The sequence below is a fragment of the Triturus cristatus genome, chromosome 4_2, assembly GCF_964204655.1.
Source record: "Triturus cristatus chromosome 4_2, aTriCri1.1, whole genome shotgun sequence".
NCBI lineage: Eukaryota > Metazoa > Chordata > Amphibia > Caudata > Salamandridae > Triturus > Triturus cristatus.
The window spans coordinates 638,380,439-638,400,190 of NC_140586.1; the positions used below are offsets into that span (position 1 = coordinate 638,380,439).

Genomic DNA, 19,752 nt, shown 5'->3' on the forward strand with positions numbered 1-19,752 from the left:
TGCCTCTTGGAATCACTAACGACTTCATGATCTCAGTTACTACTCAGTGGTGTTCATTTCAAGAAAAAGAAAAATTACCTTAGTAGAGGATGGAGATAGAAATGCATCCATTTCAGTTTAAGGACATGTGACTTGTAGGAAAGGACCTCTTTTTGTAGGATACACCACCACCACCACCCACCCATAGATTTTGTACCAATGCTGCTGGTTTTTCGATCTTGTGGTATATTGGGCCTTGTTGTCCAGGTCCCAGTGCATGTGCTCTGACCCCCAAAGTACATATACAATTGGCTTTTCTACGCTTGTCTCATTTAACTAGCGTATAAGTACGATGTATATAATACAAGGGGTACCCAGGACCTCAATGTCACTAGTGGACTGCAGCACTTTATTGTGCTACCACTATGGTGACAAAGGTGAAAGAAAACGTGACTCAAGGCCTGCCACTGCAGACCAGTCGGGCAGCTACAGACCTCAACTCAACATTGCAAAATAAAACCCTGTACCACATCAAATCCTTCCTTTTTAATGTTAATAAGCCTCCCCTGAGGAAGGCAGGCAGGGTGCTCAATATTTAAAAGGACATGTTCCTTTGGTGCTAAACTCTGACAGTGAAAACATGGAATTGCTATTTTGCTGTAGCAAGGCTGCTAGTCTCACTGGCTAACATGGAGTTTCACTAGGCACCACGCAAGTGCAAACCTCCATTCAGAACCTTCAAAGATATTAATCCAAGGTATCAAATGAATCATTACATTAAACCCAACTCATTGCTGAGATCGGAATTAAGGTAACCTTTGCTAGAAAGGTGACCTTAGAAAGTCACCACTTTGTTGCTGAAATCTTCGGTAGCCTTTCCTGTTTATCTCCAGTAGTTGTCACCCGGACCTGCAATGTAACGTGGGCATTGAGTCTTGAGGCTGGATATGATCCCTGTAGTTCGTGGACCCCAGGGTGGCCGAGGAAAACTCACCAAACCTCTTCAGCATCCTTTATCCATAGTATCAGGCCCACTTCTTGCCTGGACCGCTTTAAAGACTGCTGACTACAACAGGTAAACTGTCTCCCTGGATCTGAGTGGTGCCTGTGACTGGCCCCGGCCTGCTGAGGCTCAGCCAAGAGGACTTTAACAGGCGTTTTGGCCCGTTGACTTCCACCTGGTTGCAAAGATTTACTACATGAAACATATTGAAGTTTAAGTATTTTACTTACCGTTGAAAAATCATATCTTCAGTTCTCCTCAATAGATTTCTGTTGTTTTGGTGTCTAAGTTAAGTTAAAATGCACTAATAGTTTACAAATTGGTGTTGGATTCTTATTGCATCTCTTACTTGTTGACTGTTTTGTTAGGTGTAAATGCTTTACACTTGTTCCTTTGACTAAGCCTGACTGCTCTGTGCCGCAGGCACCCAGGGCTGAGCTATGGGTTTTTGTTAAATAACCTAACTGAGCCTGGTAGAGATTGTGACATTATATGGTGAGGCCACACAACCACACCACATGATAATTCACTTTCCACTATAGTGCAAGTCTAGCTAAATGACTTCTCAATCGCTGGGTATTTTCTTAGTCACAAACGTTGTTGGTGAGCTACTGTTTGAGTAACTATGGATCTCAACAATAACTACCTCACCAACCACTATCACTTGCTAGTCTTCCACAAAGTCCAGACTATAGTAAAAAACAAATTAATGACCTACAACTTGGAAAAAATGGAGTAATGCAACAGTCTCATCAGAAGTCTGTCCTGCTATTACAACCTGTTAAAACACCCCAATGTTGCGACTGTTTCTATTTTTAGATCAACTTCCACCTCAGAAACCGAAAATTCTGGAGCACTCTTTACAACATGTCACTATAATGCTTCTCAACCTAATATACAAATGGGTCAATCGCCTTGTCCCGAATTTCTACTTTGCACAAGTCAATTTTTCACTGACCAGATAGCACTCCCAATGGACACAACCTACACCCTCCTCACACACTCTAATACCCTCTTCCTTTTGAGCTTCATCAAGACTAAATTAATTAAACAACCCGATCTTTCAAAATGTTGGTTGCATTTCAGTCTTTCAAAGCATCCCGATCCAATGGATGACTTGCCTTGCATAAAGTACATCTTATTAAAACACTGGACCCTAATGTAAAATGTTGAGTGTAAGTGATGTAATAATTTGGTCAAATCTCACATCAGGCTCACTCTCTGAATAAGAGGTTTTAGGTTACCCACTACGAAGATCCTATGTAATCTCTGAAGGCCACTTCTGCCGAAGAGCAAGAATTAACACAGAGCTGAATACAGTAGATGCAAAAGCAAACAATGTTACTTACGTAACCCCAGGGTGCAGGTTGTACTTCTTTTTTGCAAATCGAGTTTGCTGTGCAAAGAAGTCATAACGCTCAGATTTCTTCCACATGTAATAAAATGCAACACATTCTCCAACAGATCTCGTTCGGACCTAAAAAAGAAAATTATGGTATGGAAAGTTACGTCACGTAATTTGCACTGGTGTGCCTCACCACAAGTAGGTTTATGACTTTTAGCCAAGAGGATGATTGCTACTGCTCATTATAGAGCAATCATACAATTTCTTGGCGTTTTGAGAAGTACATCAGCTGAAGTTGGATAGTTCTAACTTCTGAAACATTTGTCACACTGACTGCACCTCTTGGTCGAAAATCAACTACAGGCTTCATTTTCCCAATTAAAAAAAAAACAAAAAACTTTACTGGTAGGGTAAACAATTTTGCCTAACTCTACATTTTCCAATTTCCACTCTCCAACCCTAACCCAACACACATACCGTCAGTTTTATTATAATTTTGCCTGCTGTGGAACCATTGACAAAGCTTTTTTTTCGTGAACAAAGATTTTGCCAATTATTGACATACATGTGCTCTCTGTCCTCTAGTGTTTTGTCTTAACTAAAACTGAGATTTCAACTAGGACATGTAACTATGCTTTAACATTCAGGGTGCCCCTCTTTGTCAACTTTAACGCCAATCTATAATTTGCTAGTATCAAAGCAAACTATATGAACTTCCATGTCTGCTTGTGCCCCTTACCCAAAAGTACTTCACCCCAATATCAACAATATAAAGGTATTTAAATAGAATTACACTGTTTCCATTCACCTATACAGTTTGTGAGCATACCACACTATATGATGTTATTGTTTTTGACAACTTTGCCCCCTTCAGAGAAGAACCAGCCATTTGCAAATCAGCCTTTCCTGCCCCAATGGGAACAGTCCTGCTCAAACTACCAGGCAAGCTTCCATCACAATAGGAACACCTGGCCTATTTAAACTAATCGTTTTAAAACATGAAATAGAAACATTCATGCTCCAACTCCCCAGACTGACAACAATGGCAGTAATGAACTAAGATACAAGTCAATTACTCTCTGCACCCTATGGGTGGCCATTATACATGAACAATATCATAGTTATTAAATCAAACACAGGAGGAGGTTTTGTACAGCACACATCCTGAAGGTCATGTATTTTGAGGACCTCCTATGTGATAATGAAGAAAAAGGAGGGAACGTGAAATAAAACAATTGCCATGGATCACACAGTTCTATCAAGTGGGGAAACCGGTATGATCCCAGATTTTCTGCTTTCACATTGCGCAATTCCGACACTAGATGTACATGCTTCACTTCTTCTACACCCACCTTAACGTTCCCCTCCTCCCCCCACAAACCGCCACCCTTCTGGCATCAATGCGGCTTACAGTCACACCACAGACCAAACATTTTTGCCCCGATCAAAATGCTTGAGAGTACCCATGTTATAGGTCATAACAGTGTAAGCGACTCAAACTACTAAAATAATTATTAAGCCATTCGTCCAGGGGTCTTCCCGGCCATGGTCTTACTGACGTTTTTAAATGTACATTCGTTTAAGAGCACCGAGCAAGTACCACTCGCAGATAATACGCACCAAAAACCAACCTGAGAACACTAACTGATACCGTCAATTTCTCCTAAACTGGGAGTTTTCTATGATCAGGTTATGTTTCGCTTGCACTGTCTGCCAATCACATGTACTTTAAGAATACAACACCTTCTCATCGACAATGAGATTTTTGTAATGATGTGCTAACAATAATAAATTAATTCTGCAAAGCATTTACGATGTATTAAGTTAGATTTGGCAATTAATTTCCTTTCAGCTTTTGTAGAGATCTCAAATTAAGCTGTCTCGCTATCTTAGAAGTAAAGACTCTTCTTCATAGTTAGGCTTAAAAGGATTACTTAGAAATATCTGTCGGCCCAAATTTGCACATTTAACACATGTTCACATTTGCACCGTCAGTCAGTAATCCTACGCAAGTTCAGGTTTACGATATCATATTGTAATCATCAGTGCAAGCACAGATTTACACCACTACCCAGTAATCCTAGTAGCTAACACGATTTGCACTATCAATCAGTGATTTTACTATGTTTTTCAGACCGGACTCATTACTAAGTAATCTCCAATGTATTTTCCAAATGTTGCAAATAAGAAAATAGATATTTGGAGGGGTCGCAAACATGTCACACTATAACAGAATTTTTTGATTATTATATAGGTGCTTAATGTGTAAAGTGCCCCGTTTTAATATGGTCACCCCCACTTTTTGCCTGGTATTTGATGTAATTTCGACAGCACGTGCACTGGGTTCCTGCTAAAAAAGTCCCCAGCACCAGATCCCTTTTCCAAAATTGTTTCCCTTAGTGGCAATACCCGTAGTACTCTCTGTAAGTCCCTAGTAAATGGTACTCCAGGTACTTAGAGCAAGGAGGCTAAAGAGGATCCTTAAGGGCTGCAGCACTAATTTTGTCACCCTGAAGGACCACTCACCAAACACATACAGACTGTCACTGCAGGCTGCCTGTCTTGCTGCAGACAAAAGTGGAAACACAACATGGCACACCTCCCTTTATGGCATGCCTCCAGACACTGCATGCAATATAGATAAGACATCCCTACAGCAAGCCTTACAGACCTGAGGCAGGGTGCACTATACTACATGTGACGGCATAACTGCAAGAGCAGATGTGCCCTGGTGCTGGTCAGATTCATTCCTGCCAGTACAAGTGATCAGGGAAGCCATTTTAAAAGCATGTTCTGGACACTGCTGAAAACTAGTTCCCCAGCTACATGATAGCTTCAGTGAAAATAGGTACGTTGGGTATCAAACATCTCATATTATTAAACCCACACTGATGCCAGTGTTGGATTCATTAGAGGTGCCCCCTGAAAACCTACCTGCTACTGGTGTGCAGACTGGCTGGTTTTCGCAAGCCTGCCAGCAGAGACAAGTTTCTGACCCCCAAGGTCGAGGGCCTTTGCTCTCAGGAGGTCAGAAACAGAGCTTGCTCTGGCAGAGGGTGTTGAACCCCCCTAACACAGGTTGACCTGCAGATTAGTATTCCAAGCCAGAGGAGTCTTCAAAGAGCCCACCGCCTTTGGTATGCAAATCAGGCTTGTCTCACAGGAGAGGAAGCCAACCTCCTTTGTCCAGAGCCTGGACAGGTGGGAAAATTTGCTTGTTAGACAGGCGTGCCCACACTTAGGCTAGTACTACCCCTAAGGCTACTTGGACTGAATACATCTTTTCAGAGTTAGCCACATTGGTGATGGCAAACTTAGTAACTCTGGGACAGAGTTATGCTCACTTCACACAGGAAGTGGTCATATAGGGGGTATAGGGGCTCCAGGGGTGTGTAATGCCTCTAAATTCAGTATTTAGGCTTGTCTGCTGTTCCCTATCGAATTGCGACAAATAAGTCTCGCCCTGCAAGCTGTCATGCCTCCTTCAATAAAAACTCAAGAACTCCAGTGGAGAAGCAGAGCTGCTTTCCTGCATTCAACAATAAAGTGGTCCCTATGGGGAGAAGTGTAGCCCTTCACTTCCAATGCAATAGTATTACACTAGTGTAGGAAGCCGGCTCTGTATAGGATATTGCCACTAGGTCCAGGGGTTCCCCAAAAGTGTACAGGACTCAACGTAAAACCCAAAGTGCTCTGTTAGTGGTAGTGTGGGTGAGCAGCACCAAACATACACCACCAGCGGCACAGGGGCGGCCGAGTGCAGGGTGGAATTTCGACGTCGAGCACTCAATGCTCTGCAATGGGAATTCTTCTTACGTAAAGTGGCTGCAGGCGTGGCACTGGAGGATTCAGAAGAACGCCAATGACAGGACGGATTTGTTGGGATGTAGTGGGTCATAGGGGCATCATCGGTTCAGTTCACCAAGGCCTGGGGGCTTCGGGTGCCTTTCGCCGGAGTCTTCTTACCTGAGTCGGCTGAGGTCAGGGGGAGCCTCTGGATTCACACTGCAGGTGCCGTCGAGGGGATCAGGACGCTGGACACGAGGTCAGGATCGCTGGGGAGACTCCACTGCAAAGGTGAGCCACTCTGACTCGGATCGTGGGGGGCAGGGTGAGCAGGAGAATTGGAGCCGCCTGGATTGTGGGTCCTTGGAGCTCATTTCTTTTGGACAGGTCCGCTGTCCATGGGAGATTGGAGACTTTTTGGAAGGCAGCAGTCCTCCCAGGGTTTTCAGAGGAAGCTGGAGACAGGCTGGTAGGGCTGGGTCTAAGGCAGTCATCGTCTTCAGTCTTCTCTGCAGGGTCTTCTTTCTTCTTAGGTCGTCGCAGATCTAGTTTCCAGATCTAGGGGAGCCACCTAAATACTAGATTTAGGGGTGTTTTAGGGTTGTAGCAGGTAGGGCTAATGGGCATCTTACCTGGGGTGACTAAACCTTCTATTATGCCACCCTCCTGTGGGAGGGGTGTAATGATCCTTAGAAGGCAGACTGAACAATTTGAAGTTTATTGACAGCAGCACACTACCGGACAACTGGCCGATAGATCCAGCAATAACCAATACCATTTCTGCATTCCATAACATATCTATGGTAACAACAGAATATACTTAGCTTGAAAACGCAATGTGCATTGTAACACATTTCCCTTCTTTGTAAAAGAAATAAAAGGTTTGATTCATTTTCATACCCAATAGGTAGACATTTCAGCCAGTGGTACATCTTAACTCTAAAAGCCACACCTTCTTGTTTGACAGGACAGTCCACCTCACTGGACTTGTCCAATACACCATTTCCTGCTCCTTTAAGTAGCGTCTCATTTCTGTATTTCACCAATTTTCTTACATTTCACACTCTGCCATCTTTGCCAACACTATTCTTATTAACTTTCATCACTTTAACAGCATTACCAAACTTAGAACCACCTTTCCCCACAATACCAGGTTTTTGGATCCTCACCATGTCTCTGACCACAAAGTTTGGTGGCCTTGCTCTCCACTTTTCATCATACATTGTCTTCATCTTTTCTTGTTTATTTTTCACTTTTTCTGCCACCTTACCAAGGTCCACACTTTCCACACGATTGAGCTTTCTCTTCATTCACCACAGACACAACTTTGAAACAGGATCTCTTCCTTTCAGCAATCTAAATGGTCTCACCTCTGTGACCGAATGGGGCATAATGCCATACACCCACAACTTCTCTCTCAATACATTCTCTCATTCAATGCCAGACTTACATGCTACTTCAAGCCCCTCTTTAAGCACATGGTTAAGGCGCTCAACCAGACCGTTCTCTTGTGGGTCAAAAAGAGATGTAGCGACATGTTTGATTCCACAAGTTAAGGAATTCCTCCATTTCCACTGAAGTAAGCTGTACCCCATTGCCAGTCACCAATACTTCAGGACAGCCTTCACGAGCTAAAATCTTTCTAAAGAATCCAATTACTACCTAAGAAGTCACATGCGCAACAAACTTCGCCTCAGGCCACTTTGAATGATAGTCAATTAAGACAAACGCAAACCTAGCATCACAAGGTAAGCTGAAACATCAAACACTAACTTTTGCCAAGGAGCACTGGGCCATTCCACAGGTTTGAGAGGAGCAGGAATCGTTCCAAGTCTTCTATCATTATTTACACACACTGCGCATTCTGGGACTCTTCGGTCTACCATTTTATCCAAACCTGGCCACCAAAAATGTGCTCTTAAGAGGCGTTTCATAGAGGACATACATTGGTGTCCCATCTGCCAACCTCAAAATCTCGTCCTGCATAGTTCCTGTGTAACATACTTTCCACCCTTTAATAACAATTCCCCTTCCAACTCAATCTCATCAGCAACTTTTGCATAAGGCCTTACTTCAGGCAGCACATGTTTATCCTGAGGCCACCCTTCTACCAAATACCTCTTTACCAAATGACACCACATCCTCATTCATCCCTTTTACCCACTGCTCCTCTGAAATTCTTTCAAACTCCACTCCTACAAAATCCCTAACCGTAGCTACCATTTCAATCTCTTCCTTATCCTCATCCTGCCTAGTAAGTGGACACGGTAGTCTGGACAGTCAGCAGTGACACTGCGTCTGCCCGGAACATACTGCTCCCTAGAATTATATTCTTTCAACCAGGAAGTGAGTCTGGCTATACGTGCAGTAGAATTCCACCGTCCTCCTGGTGTGAAAATCCCTATCAGTTACTTGTGGTCAGTTCCAAGTAAAAATCTGCTGCCCCATACGTAGTTACCAAAGTGTTCTATGGCCCAAACACAAGACAGGAGCTCTTTTTCCATATCAGCATACCTCCTTTCACACTTAGTCAGCATTCTAGACACAAAAGCCACGTACCATTCGTCCTTCCCACTCCTTTTGTTGCAGGGATTCTGCTTATGCACAGAACTATGCGCAGGAACCCGGACCCTCAGTGAATTGTGGTGTACCAAAAACTCACCTCAGAACCCAGAACCCCTCATCCGACCAGCATCAGTGTCCCATTCGTTATCCGAGGTTTAGCTCGGCGGTCCCAATGTATAGACAACCCAGAACAAGCGACTTAGTGTATATCTCAGGAATGGTGGGAATCAGAAATACCTTTTCATATTTATTCTCATATCAGTCCACAACAGAATAAACAGAGACACAGTAAAAGTTTAAAGAGTTTATTTTATAAACCTTGTGTCCCAAGATGCAGCAGTTTGGCCAACATAAGCAGACAAACGATTAAAATCAAAACCATCAGCATAATTACAATACCATAGAAAATGAAAGGAGTAATCATACTAAAATGACAGTGGATCTAAGCCACCTTCCTTTCTCTAGCAAACTAATAGTATTATTATTAGACTAGTAAAAGGTCTCCAGGCTTAAATGGGGAACCCCATACCGTAAAGATCAGCTCAGTGAGATCACATCACAGGATCAGCTATGCTCTGCTCCTGGGAAAGCTCTTCTTCCGAATGTAATGAAAACATGTAACACTGCAATATTAAAAGCACCCGACTTTCAGGTATTTGCAGCTGCGTGCGTGTTATGGTTAAACTAGTGGGCCGATCAACTTGAACTCAACAACATGCACCGTCTAGCGACCCAGACTGTTTCTTTACACTGTGTACAGACCAAGGTCGCTGCTCACTGTTTGGGATGTGAACAACAGACAGTTCTCATGTGAAGCAAAGTCGAGTAAGCATTTCTCAATTTAATAACATGTGACTACAGTGTCGTGTGCAAAAGCAGCAAGATGGCTTTCTAACATCAAACGCGGTTGTGCTAACTTAGCATTGTACATATACAGATAACGATCTTCACTACACCCCCCCTTGATCGGACCACTAACCAGTAGGGGCGCACTTGCAGAGAACGCAGAGTTCAAGTTTGATAGAACGGAACCAAGGGCATGAACTATAAGTCCATATAAGGTAAGTGAAAAAGTTCGAAGAAAAAAATAAGGGAAAGAAAAAAAAAATCTTAAAAAGAGTAAAAAAAACATGTTAAGGATAAAAAAAAACATAATTGAAGGACGTAGGACGAAACGAAAGTGCAAAAGTCAATCCATCAATGTATAAGCACAATAAGTTGCAACAGCTTCCAAGAGAAAATCATTGGAACGTTCCGCAAAATTATCTGCCATCCAGTTCAGGACGGGGAAGGAACATACATGCTCCTCTACCACCGGAGCCTCCAGCACCAGACGAGGACAACTGGCGTGTTCTTCAAGATAACTTCTCGCTAAGAAGTCAATCGCAGCCGTTCCGATGTCCCAATTCCCAAGGACTCCATGTGCTGCTCCACAGGCCATAATCCCGACGCCAGAACAGTCCAACTCATGAGCCACTAAGGGGCTCATCAGTCGATCATAATCCGGGGCAGGAGACACCGAGTTCGACAGCCACAAATCCAGAGCCCATTGGAACGGACAATCTAGGCAATGAAAGACGGGCTGCACACAAGTAAAGTAGGGAAACCGGAAGGACAATCCATAGGCTATGCTTAGAGTTGCCAGTGGTAAAGTGCCATAGTATTCAAGCATCCGGTTACAAAGATGGAGCAGCCGGGACATGTTGTCGTGTGACGCAAGTTGTGCATCCATAGCGCAGGGCGCAGACCAACAAAAGTAGTCCAGCTATGAGGGCGAGAAGTAAAGGGAGACCTCCGAAGACGCTGGAAACAATAGAATGAAAAAAGGCCGGGATCACACCAAAAATAGTTTGAAAGGAGGTCACGAGGCCGGAGCCCACAATTTAAATTTTTTTAGCTATGTCACTTGTTGACGAGGCATTAAAGATAGTCTGAATTAGGGTCCCAAAATGAAGTGGGAGATCAGTATTCAAAAGCGCTTGCACCTCAGTGCGGGTGTTTGCTACGTGAAGGACAAATGTTTCCCGGGATGAAGTCAACGCGACTTCTTTTTGAGACAATAGAGCCCTTATTCTGCTCATCTTGTTGAACTCTGCTTTCAAGGTTGGAATGGTAGGCCAGATGGATACATCGAGCCGTCCATGCGGGGGTGGGAAAAGGACGTTATTACAGCAAACTACTCTCTGTGATACAGTCACTATGTAGGGAATTCCCACTAACATCCCACAGCAAGCTTCATTATTTAATAGCAAATAACTACCGTTAGCAAGTAGCGTAAAAGACGGCGTTATAACTGGCACCGGAATCCCTTTCAGGACGCAAGCTAAATCAGGGGCGTGCACATTACATGCACCATGCAATTGAATGTGCCTACACACAACAGAGTGATCTGGAGCGGAAGTGCACTCTTCACCTTTCAAGTATACCTCTTTGCCGTCTCTCACACATCTATACGTGAATGGGAGTGACCAAACTTCGTGCAAGAAGGCAGTACCAAGTTGTTCATACCTGCCTAGAGCATAATGTTTCATGCACGAACTAAACTTAAACAGAGGGAACGGTAATGTGATTAACCCATGTATAAGCCACACAGCAGAATTCAATTCGGCAACAGAGAAAGGCAAAGGTTCTAACTTTTCAATGTGTAGTAAGGAATATGTAGCATCTTTCAGGGACATGAACTGTTTCGCAGTTAAATTAAAAGGAAGGAACAAAGATGAAGTGTTCATGCAATCCCAAGGGACTTTCCCTGCCTTTAACGTTTGCAACGTCCATGCAAACTGCATAATAGAACGCAATTGATTTTGACCATGATACAATACAGACAAATCATCCTGCACAATGTCTACCACAGATAATACAATATTATCTAAGGTATAAATTCTAGAAGATTGGGTGTTAATACTATTATCTATAACAGCCAACACCTTTTCCATATTGGCTTGATCAATAGCACGTAATCTGGATGCAGCCTCAATTTGTGAGAACTTCCAAACTTCGTTATAAACAGCATACACCCATCTTTTGGACCTGCCTACTGCAGGACCCTTAACAAAATCATTCAAATCTATTTTGTCGGTTAATCGTGCTAAATGTAGTTTAACAGAAGCTAAAGTGAATGTTGCAGCCAAGACTGGCATAACTTCCCTACCGAGTAGGTAGTCACAGTGTGAGAATATTCAAAACGGGGGTCTACACGAACCTGTGCATACCCCTGCGTTAAATCCAGAAACCGATGTTGACAGGAATCCGAACTCGTTTGCCACACCAACCACCCTTCCGGATTCAGTTCAGAAATATTGAAGGATGTGTTGGAAACATACGTCTGCAACATAGCAAGGGATAGATCCGTATGATTACACCAATTGGGATAAGCACCCAGACCCGGAACGGAGGGAGAATTTAATCTTTTAGAAGTAGCCAATCCAAAACAGGTGGTCTGAAAAATGGACGAATTTAAAAATAACATGTGATTCGGGATAAGACAGGCACGATGCAAAGCTTCTGTTCCCTGTACTTGCCATGGTTTGGAGCCCCAAACCGATTTAAGATCCGACAGTAGCTTTCCACACATCATACCTGCCAATTGCCAACTCGTCCATAAAGGACTTGGAATACAACAATTTTGGTGTGTGTCAGTCTAACTTTAGAAGCAGACTCAGGCGCAACCTTAAAATAAAAGGAGGCCGGATTTGACACACTAAAATCAGAAAAATAGGTGAATTTATCCACTAACGTGGCAGAGCTGCCCATCCTAGGGGCGGGGCAGTGTTCCCATTGTGTATAATTTACAAAATTTCTAAACGTATTTGCTTTGTGTAGGAAATGCGTGCCATAATGTTGATAGCAACATTGCTCATCATAATTAGCAGTATCTAAATACAAATCCTCAGCATCAAATGCAGCATAATATTTCAAATCAGAAAACAGTGCTTCTATGGCCTGATCATCCCAGTCATCCGAGCAAATGTTCTGCTTAACGACATCACCCATAGAAACACGAAATACATTTGGCACATTAATTACTTCAGTGGGGCCATGAATTAAAAATTTTACAGCATCCCAAGTGATCCCATCACGTACAGGCCAGGCAGTAATGTTCACAAAAGTCTGGTCCCTTTTCATAATATGTGATGAGGAGTGGGGGGGCCAAAGTTCCATCAATTAGTCGAATTGTAGATCTTTCTTTCAGGTAGTGTCCATTGAGAAGTCTAAAAAACACTACCACAAAGCGAATTAGAATCATAAGAGTCTTGTGAGTTGGCAACTGTGGTGGCTTGTAAAACAGGCAAGATAACATCCGCAGGATAAGCATACTCAACATCTTCAGGCAGACCACTAGGTGTTGGTGGCAATAAGGGACCAGTGACGGCATGCATCTCGAAGGTAACATCAGGCATGGTGTTAGTAGCTCGGGCCACAACAGAATTTCTCAGCATCGAAGGGCAAGAAACTGCCGGAGTCATACTAAGAAGAATCGGCCACTCGCTGTAGCTTGACATTGTCAATTGAGATGTACCTGTTCTCCTTTTGACCAGGAAGTGGAGTTAAAATGACTGTTCTAGTACCCTGTACTCCAAGCACTGGAACCGGTGTACTATAAGAGGGCCCAAACTCCTCCTTATTCTCCACCTTCTCACGGACCAGATCACCAACTCGAGGTAGCCAGCCGACTACCGGAACCTGAAGCGCAGCATCAGATGAGGAGGGTACGTGTTCCTTCGCTAGACTGTCTCTGGCTTCTTAAAGATTCTGCAATACAGCACAGTGATCATCTACGTCAAAGGGTGCGGCTGACGCCGCCATGTCTAGACCATCAAGGTCTGGGACAAACATTCGTACACCAAAGAGCATCATGTATGGGGTCCGCCCACCCAGAGACCTTCTAGGGAGATTATTAAGGTCACGTTGCACGTCATACAAGTGGGCTAGCCAGTTCCGGCTAGTACCTAAAACTCTGGCTGTCAAAGATTGCTTTAAGTCACGGTTCATTCGCTCCACTACACTATTACCCTCATGACGGTATGGAGACGAAAATTTGACTTGGACCCCCAAATTTCTCATGGCTTCTTTGTACGCCTTAGAGGCGAACGCAGGGCCCTGATCAGAATGAAAGGTACCACATGCAAAACTTCCAACAAAGACACGCAAATCCTTTATGACAGTGCGAGAATCAGCACTCCTTTGTGGCCACACCCACAGGAAACGTGTGCACTAATCAACTGCAACCAAGATGCATTTGTACGCAGTATCAGAGGTAAAAGGACCGCAATGATCTAAATAAACACTACCCATTGGTTTATTAGATATGTACAACTGAGTTTGTGGTGGGCGCGCTGCAGTTGAAGGTTTAATCTGCTGGCAAATGTCACAATTAAGAACATAAGCTCTGGCTTGTTTATACAAACCGCACCACCAGTAACGTTGTTGTAGCAGAGATACAGTAGCTGCAACGCTGGCATGCGAGGACGCCATGCCCTCGTGAGCCGCTAATATCAAAGATGGTCTGCAGTCCGCGTTGGGAATCAATCTGTCACCAACGTCATTAATCCTCACTAACGGGACGTTATCAGGACCTAAGCGATAATGGTAACGAGCAGGGAAACCTCTCGGAAATTTCGTTCCCTGCTCTGTAGCAGCAATAGCTGCCAAGATGTCATCATCGATCTTACTTTTGGATCTTGTAACTGCTTCTACTAAGTATGTCGCCACTGCTGTTTTTGCTGCCTCGACAGCTAGGCTGTTGCCGACAGCATGGACACCAACTCGTTGGTGACCAAGAGTGTGAATTACATTCACGAGAGGCAGACGTTCTTTAAGATCTGCCACTCGAACCCAAAGCAGTTTATGCTTAATCGTGCTACCTTTGGAATCATGGTAGTCATTCTGAGACCAAAAATGTAGATTGTCGTAAGATTGAACACAATAAAAAGAGTCACTAACTATAAGGGTAGTGACTCGGGGATCAGCAAACTCTAGTGCTAGCACTAGAGCACGAAGCTCCGCCAACTGCGCGGTACAATCACCCAATGACTGCGTATGCACGACATCTGATCGGAATTCTCCATTCACGAAAGTACCGACCACAATTGCGCAAGCCGCTGAATAGGCGTGCTTTGATCCAGTTGCCGGTTGCGCAGAACCGTCAGTGTATATGACACAATGGTAATCCTCGAGCGGGCGCAAGGACAGAGGAGCCGGATGAACACATTCATATTGCAAAAACTCCTTAGTCTGAAGTGCCGCGTCAAAGATATGTGACGTCCGGCGATGTCCAGGAAGTGGCCCATTGTATCCACCTTGGATGCAAAGCCTTAGAATTCGGTACACCTGCTTTTGTCACCGCCTCAAGGGCAGGATATGTTGTTACCACCAACATGCGTTTACCTTGTGATAGGGCTCGTTCTTTCAGAATCGCCATCTGCACTGCCGTTAGAACTTTCTCGACAGCGGAAAAACGCAGTTCAGCCTAAGTATAAAAATGAGATTTGTAAGCAATGGGGACGGTGTCGCCCTCATTGAACGTTAAGTATGTGAAACCCACCGCGCCAGGCACAATTCTTATGACTAGGTTAGTGTGGTTATCACGCGTCAGTAAGTATTTAGAAGCAAGAAGACCAGCTTGCAATGACTGCAATATAGCTGAATGCTCTGGCAGCCAACAAGATGTGGAAAAAGTAGGTCGTACCAAGGCATAAAGTGGCTTGATACGCTGGGCATAATCGGGAATGTAAGTTCGACCGAAATTCAGAAAACCCAGCAGAGATTGTAATTTCTTCAGTGACGTAGGAGCACGTAGGCATGCGCACTTTTCTAGAAAGTGCGGAGCCAGTCCTCGACCTTCATTGTTGAGTTTGTACCCCAAGAACAACACTGTATATTCCGCAATGTGAGACTTTGCAAAGTTAAATTTGTATCCGAAGTCTGCAAACAAAACAATAGGATCAACGCGACGGAGATGCGGTTCCAACTCGTTATCTGTGAGATAAATATCATCCACATACGAGTACGCATCAGGGTCTATGCCCTCTAAGAGACAGACCACGCGAGCAGCAAAGACTCCAGGGCTGTTCTTATAGCCCATTGGTAATCTTCTGAATTGTTTTTGTTTGCCACCCGAGGTGAACGCCGTCCACTCACTACTAAGAGAGGACAGGTTATGGCTGTAAAAGCCATTGGAAATGTCAAGTGTGGTTTTAAACCTTTTCCTCACGAGACTATCGACGAGAGCTGAACTGTGGGTGTTTTGTACTGCACAGGTCCGGCATTGAGAGTTTAGGTGCCGGTAATGCAAAACTAGGCGGTACGACCCGTCAGGCTTCGTCACAGTGAACAAAGGATTATTCATAGGTGACACACATGTTTGGATTACACCTTGATATTCCAATTGCTCAAGGATCGACGCGACGTGAGGTCTAGCTTCGTGACGCATGGGGTATTGGGGTTGAGGTTGGGGCGTAGTCCGCAACGGAATCTCATGGCCGGGAGACAATTTATCCCAGCCAACCTGATTTCGATATAACGCAGGTGCTTGCACCTGAGACCATTCCTCGGCGTACTATTTAGCTTGGACCTTCGGCAATGTGTGCGCAAAGGACGGGAGGATTACCTCCTCCCCTCTAGGAGCATCTAAAACGAAAGCCAGGAGCCAATCCGCCTCCGACAACAGAATATCACAGGAAGTGGTCAAATCATCCCAAAAAAACCCTTGAATTGTACGTTGTATGTCACCTTCAATTTGAATGACTATATTATACAGTCTATCAGGGGGAGACATCCGAGTATCAGCAGTTTCAATATTCACAAATATATCAGTTGCTGTCGCCACCAGATATGGACGCAGTGCTTGTCGCACTACTGTAACTTCCGCCGCGCTGTCTAGCAGCGTTAGCGCCCATGTCAGGTTCTGAAGCTGCGTCTGAACCATCTGAGGCATACCTCGCTGTCAGCGCTGCAACTTTCTTCTTTTGAAACAGGGGTCTTTGACGCGCAGCTTCGTCCTGCTTGCCTTTGCCGTTCGACTGGCGGGGTTGCCCACGACTTTGAGCACCCCTTCCTTTCCCACGGACTCCGCCACCAGATTGTGAAGCCGATGTTTCCTGTGAAGAACGAGGAGAGCGTTGTTCAGTAACCTGAAATCTATCAGGTGACTTAATACGAGATCGATCGCGCAGATCATATGTGTGTTCGGTAGACGACTGTACCGGTGAGGCAGGACGTGACCCCTGTTTCTGTTGCTGTTTCCCCTGTTTCTTAGCTCTCCAACTTTGTTTAGCAAAGTTGGGGCGTTCGTCTTTATAGACGAGCTCACCTTAGTTTGCTGTACTATATCAGGAATGATCACAGTCGGTTTTACACCCAAGGCACTACGACCTACGGTCCTATATGCCTTCGCAATTACTTTAGCGAACTCTTTGGGCTTGTCGAGGTCATCCACGCGGTCCATCATATTTGCAACTTGGAACTGCATGGCATCTCCTTTGAGGTTGCCCATCACCTCGGAGCACACCACATCGAAGCTGTCGACAAGCCTCATTCCCAATTCAATAGCAGCCTCCGCACCATGATTCTCCTGAACCTTTTTGATGACGGATGGCAGCACAGACATAGACGGAGTGCCATAGTACTTCCAATAGGTCGCGGCAAAGACCTTACCCCAGTTGTCACAATCGGCCATATCCGGGACCAGGTCTTTAGGCAAAGTAATGGTGAGGATCCTGTGTTTCTCCACAGGAGATGTATTTGGAAAAAATGCTTCCAACTGGTCAAATTTCTCAGCAAGCCAATAAGGAAATTCATCCTTACTTTGGGGGCGCTTGCTGACCACCGAATTAACCATAACAGGACTAATAACCACCGCGTAGGTTGTCCTGCAACAGCAGGTGCCCCCACCTGCACGTTGCGTGAGACGTACTGCATTAAAGCCCTATGGACCGTAATCAGGGCTGTGTGTAGTACACGCAACTCAGCCACCCCCACCGTGAGATAGCGGGGATGAGACGTAAAGCCGGCCAGCAGCGACCATGTGGCCCCTGCAATAGACAAGGGGCCCATTCTCGCCGGTGCAACCGCATGGGGAAGGGTGCCATTAAACCAAATAGGATGCTGCCAGGCAGAGATTGGAATTTCCTGTGTCTTATATGGGGTATAGACCGCAGGCAGCTGTGTGGCAGTGTAGGTATGAAACGTATCATCGTCATCCACCGCCGGAAAAGTCACCCAGGAGTAAAACAACTCATACGGGTATGATGCATCAGCGCTTACCACAAAAATTACAGCCATCCCATCATCAGGCACCCCATACGTCGTCAAATGACGGCGCAGAGGTGCACGGCTATGTCAACCGCCATCAGGACACACTAAAGAGTATCAACGATATCAACAGTAGCACTGGGGTTCAGAAAAAATAACCTTTTTAATGATCAAGCTTGAAAGAACCTATTAGTCGAAACACAGGTAGGTTAAACCGTCACTCCCGTTATCCGGACACCAGAGTGAGGGCGTTATGGACTAATACAAGCACTACTAAGGCGTTTCAAATCAATAGACCAAACGTTAAGTGCGCCATGTTGCAGGGATTCTGCTTATGCACAGAACTATGTGCAGGAACCCGGACCCTCAGTGAATTGTGGTGTACCAAAAACTCACCTCAGAACCCAGAACCCCTCATCCGACCAGCATCAGTGTCCCATTCGTTTCTGAGGTTTAGCTCGGCGGTCCAAATGTATAGACAACCCAGAACAAGCGACTTAGTGTATATCTCAGGAATGGTGGGAATCAGAAATACCTTTTCGTATTTATTCTCATATCAGTCCACAACAGAATAAACAGAGACACGGTAAAAGTTTAAAGAGTTTATTTTATAAACCTCGTGTCCTAAGATGCAGCAGTTTGGCCAACATAAGCAGACAAACGATTAAATTCAAAACCATCAGCATAGTTACAATACCATAGAAAATGAAAGGAGTAATCATACTAAAATGACAGTGGATCTAAGCCACCTTCCTTTCTCTAGCAAACTAATAGTATTATTATTAGACTAGTAAAAGGTCTCCAGGCTTAAATGGGGAACCCCATACCGTAAAGATCAGCTCAGTGAGATCACATCACAGGATCAGCTATGCTCTGCTCCTGGGAAAGCTCTTCTTCCGAATGTAATGAAAACATGTAACACTGCAATATTAAAAGCACCCGACTTTCAGGTATTTGCAGCTGTGTGCGTGTTATGGCTAAACTAGTGGGCCGATCAACCTGAACTCAACAACATGCACTGTCTAGCGACCCAGACTGTTTCTTTACACTGTGTACAGACCAAGGTCGCTGCTCACTGTTTGGGATGTGAACAACAGACAGTTCTCATGTGAAGCAAAGTCGAGTAAGCATTTCTCAATTTAATAACATGTGACTACAGTGTCGTGTGCAAAAGCAGCAAAAGCGGCAAGATGGCTTTCTAACATCTAACGCGGTTGTGCTAACTTAGCATTGTACATATACAGATAACGATCTTCACTACACTTTGACTCAACACCCCACCAATGCCCTACAACCTGGCATCTACAGTTATAACACACAATTGTTTCATACAAAATGACCTAAGAGTGGGAAGGGGTTCCATCTTTGACGCAAAATGTTGTATGACTTTGCTGTAATACTCACATAACTCAGCAAATGAAAACTTTTCCCCGTTATCTGGCGCAGGAGCTTTTACAGTGGCATCCACCAGTTATTTGTTGGGTACAACTCCATTCCCAGACAGCTTGTGTCCCAAATAGTTCACAGTTTTACAGCAAAATTTGCACTTCTCCGCTTTGAGAGTCAAACCATGCATCTCCAATATCTTGCATACCTCTCTCACATGTTCCATATGTTCCTCCTCATTCTTTGAGAAAACCAAGATATCGTTTGGGAAACATTTCACATAACCATACACATCTTCAAATATGTGAAACAACACTCTCTGAAAAACAGCGGCAGCTCAGGCCAACCCAAACGGCAACCTTCCGAATTGAAACTACGTTTGAGGTGTTATAAAAAGAGTAAAATACTTTGATTGTTCTGTAAGTTCAACCTGGTG

The 19,752-nt window shown here is 44.4% G+C and overlaps 1 protein-coding gene across 12 annotated transcripts in view; it reads right to left on the bottom strand.

Moving 5' to 3' along the window:
• MIER1 (MIER1 transcriptional regulator) overlaps positions 1-19,752 on the bottom strand; it is a 472,995-nt gene that overhangs the window by 51,101 nt on the left and 402,142 nt on the right. For all 12 annotated transcript variants that reach the window (XM_085602332.1, XM_085602330.1, XM_085602336.1 and 9 more), the window contains one exon: positions 2,332-2,459. In XM_085602332.1, the coding sequence (XP_085458458.1) occupies positions 2,332-2,459 (128 nt within the window). The remainder of the gene's footprint in view (positions 1-2,331; positions 2,460-19,752) is intronic.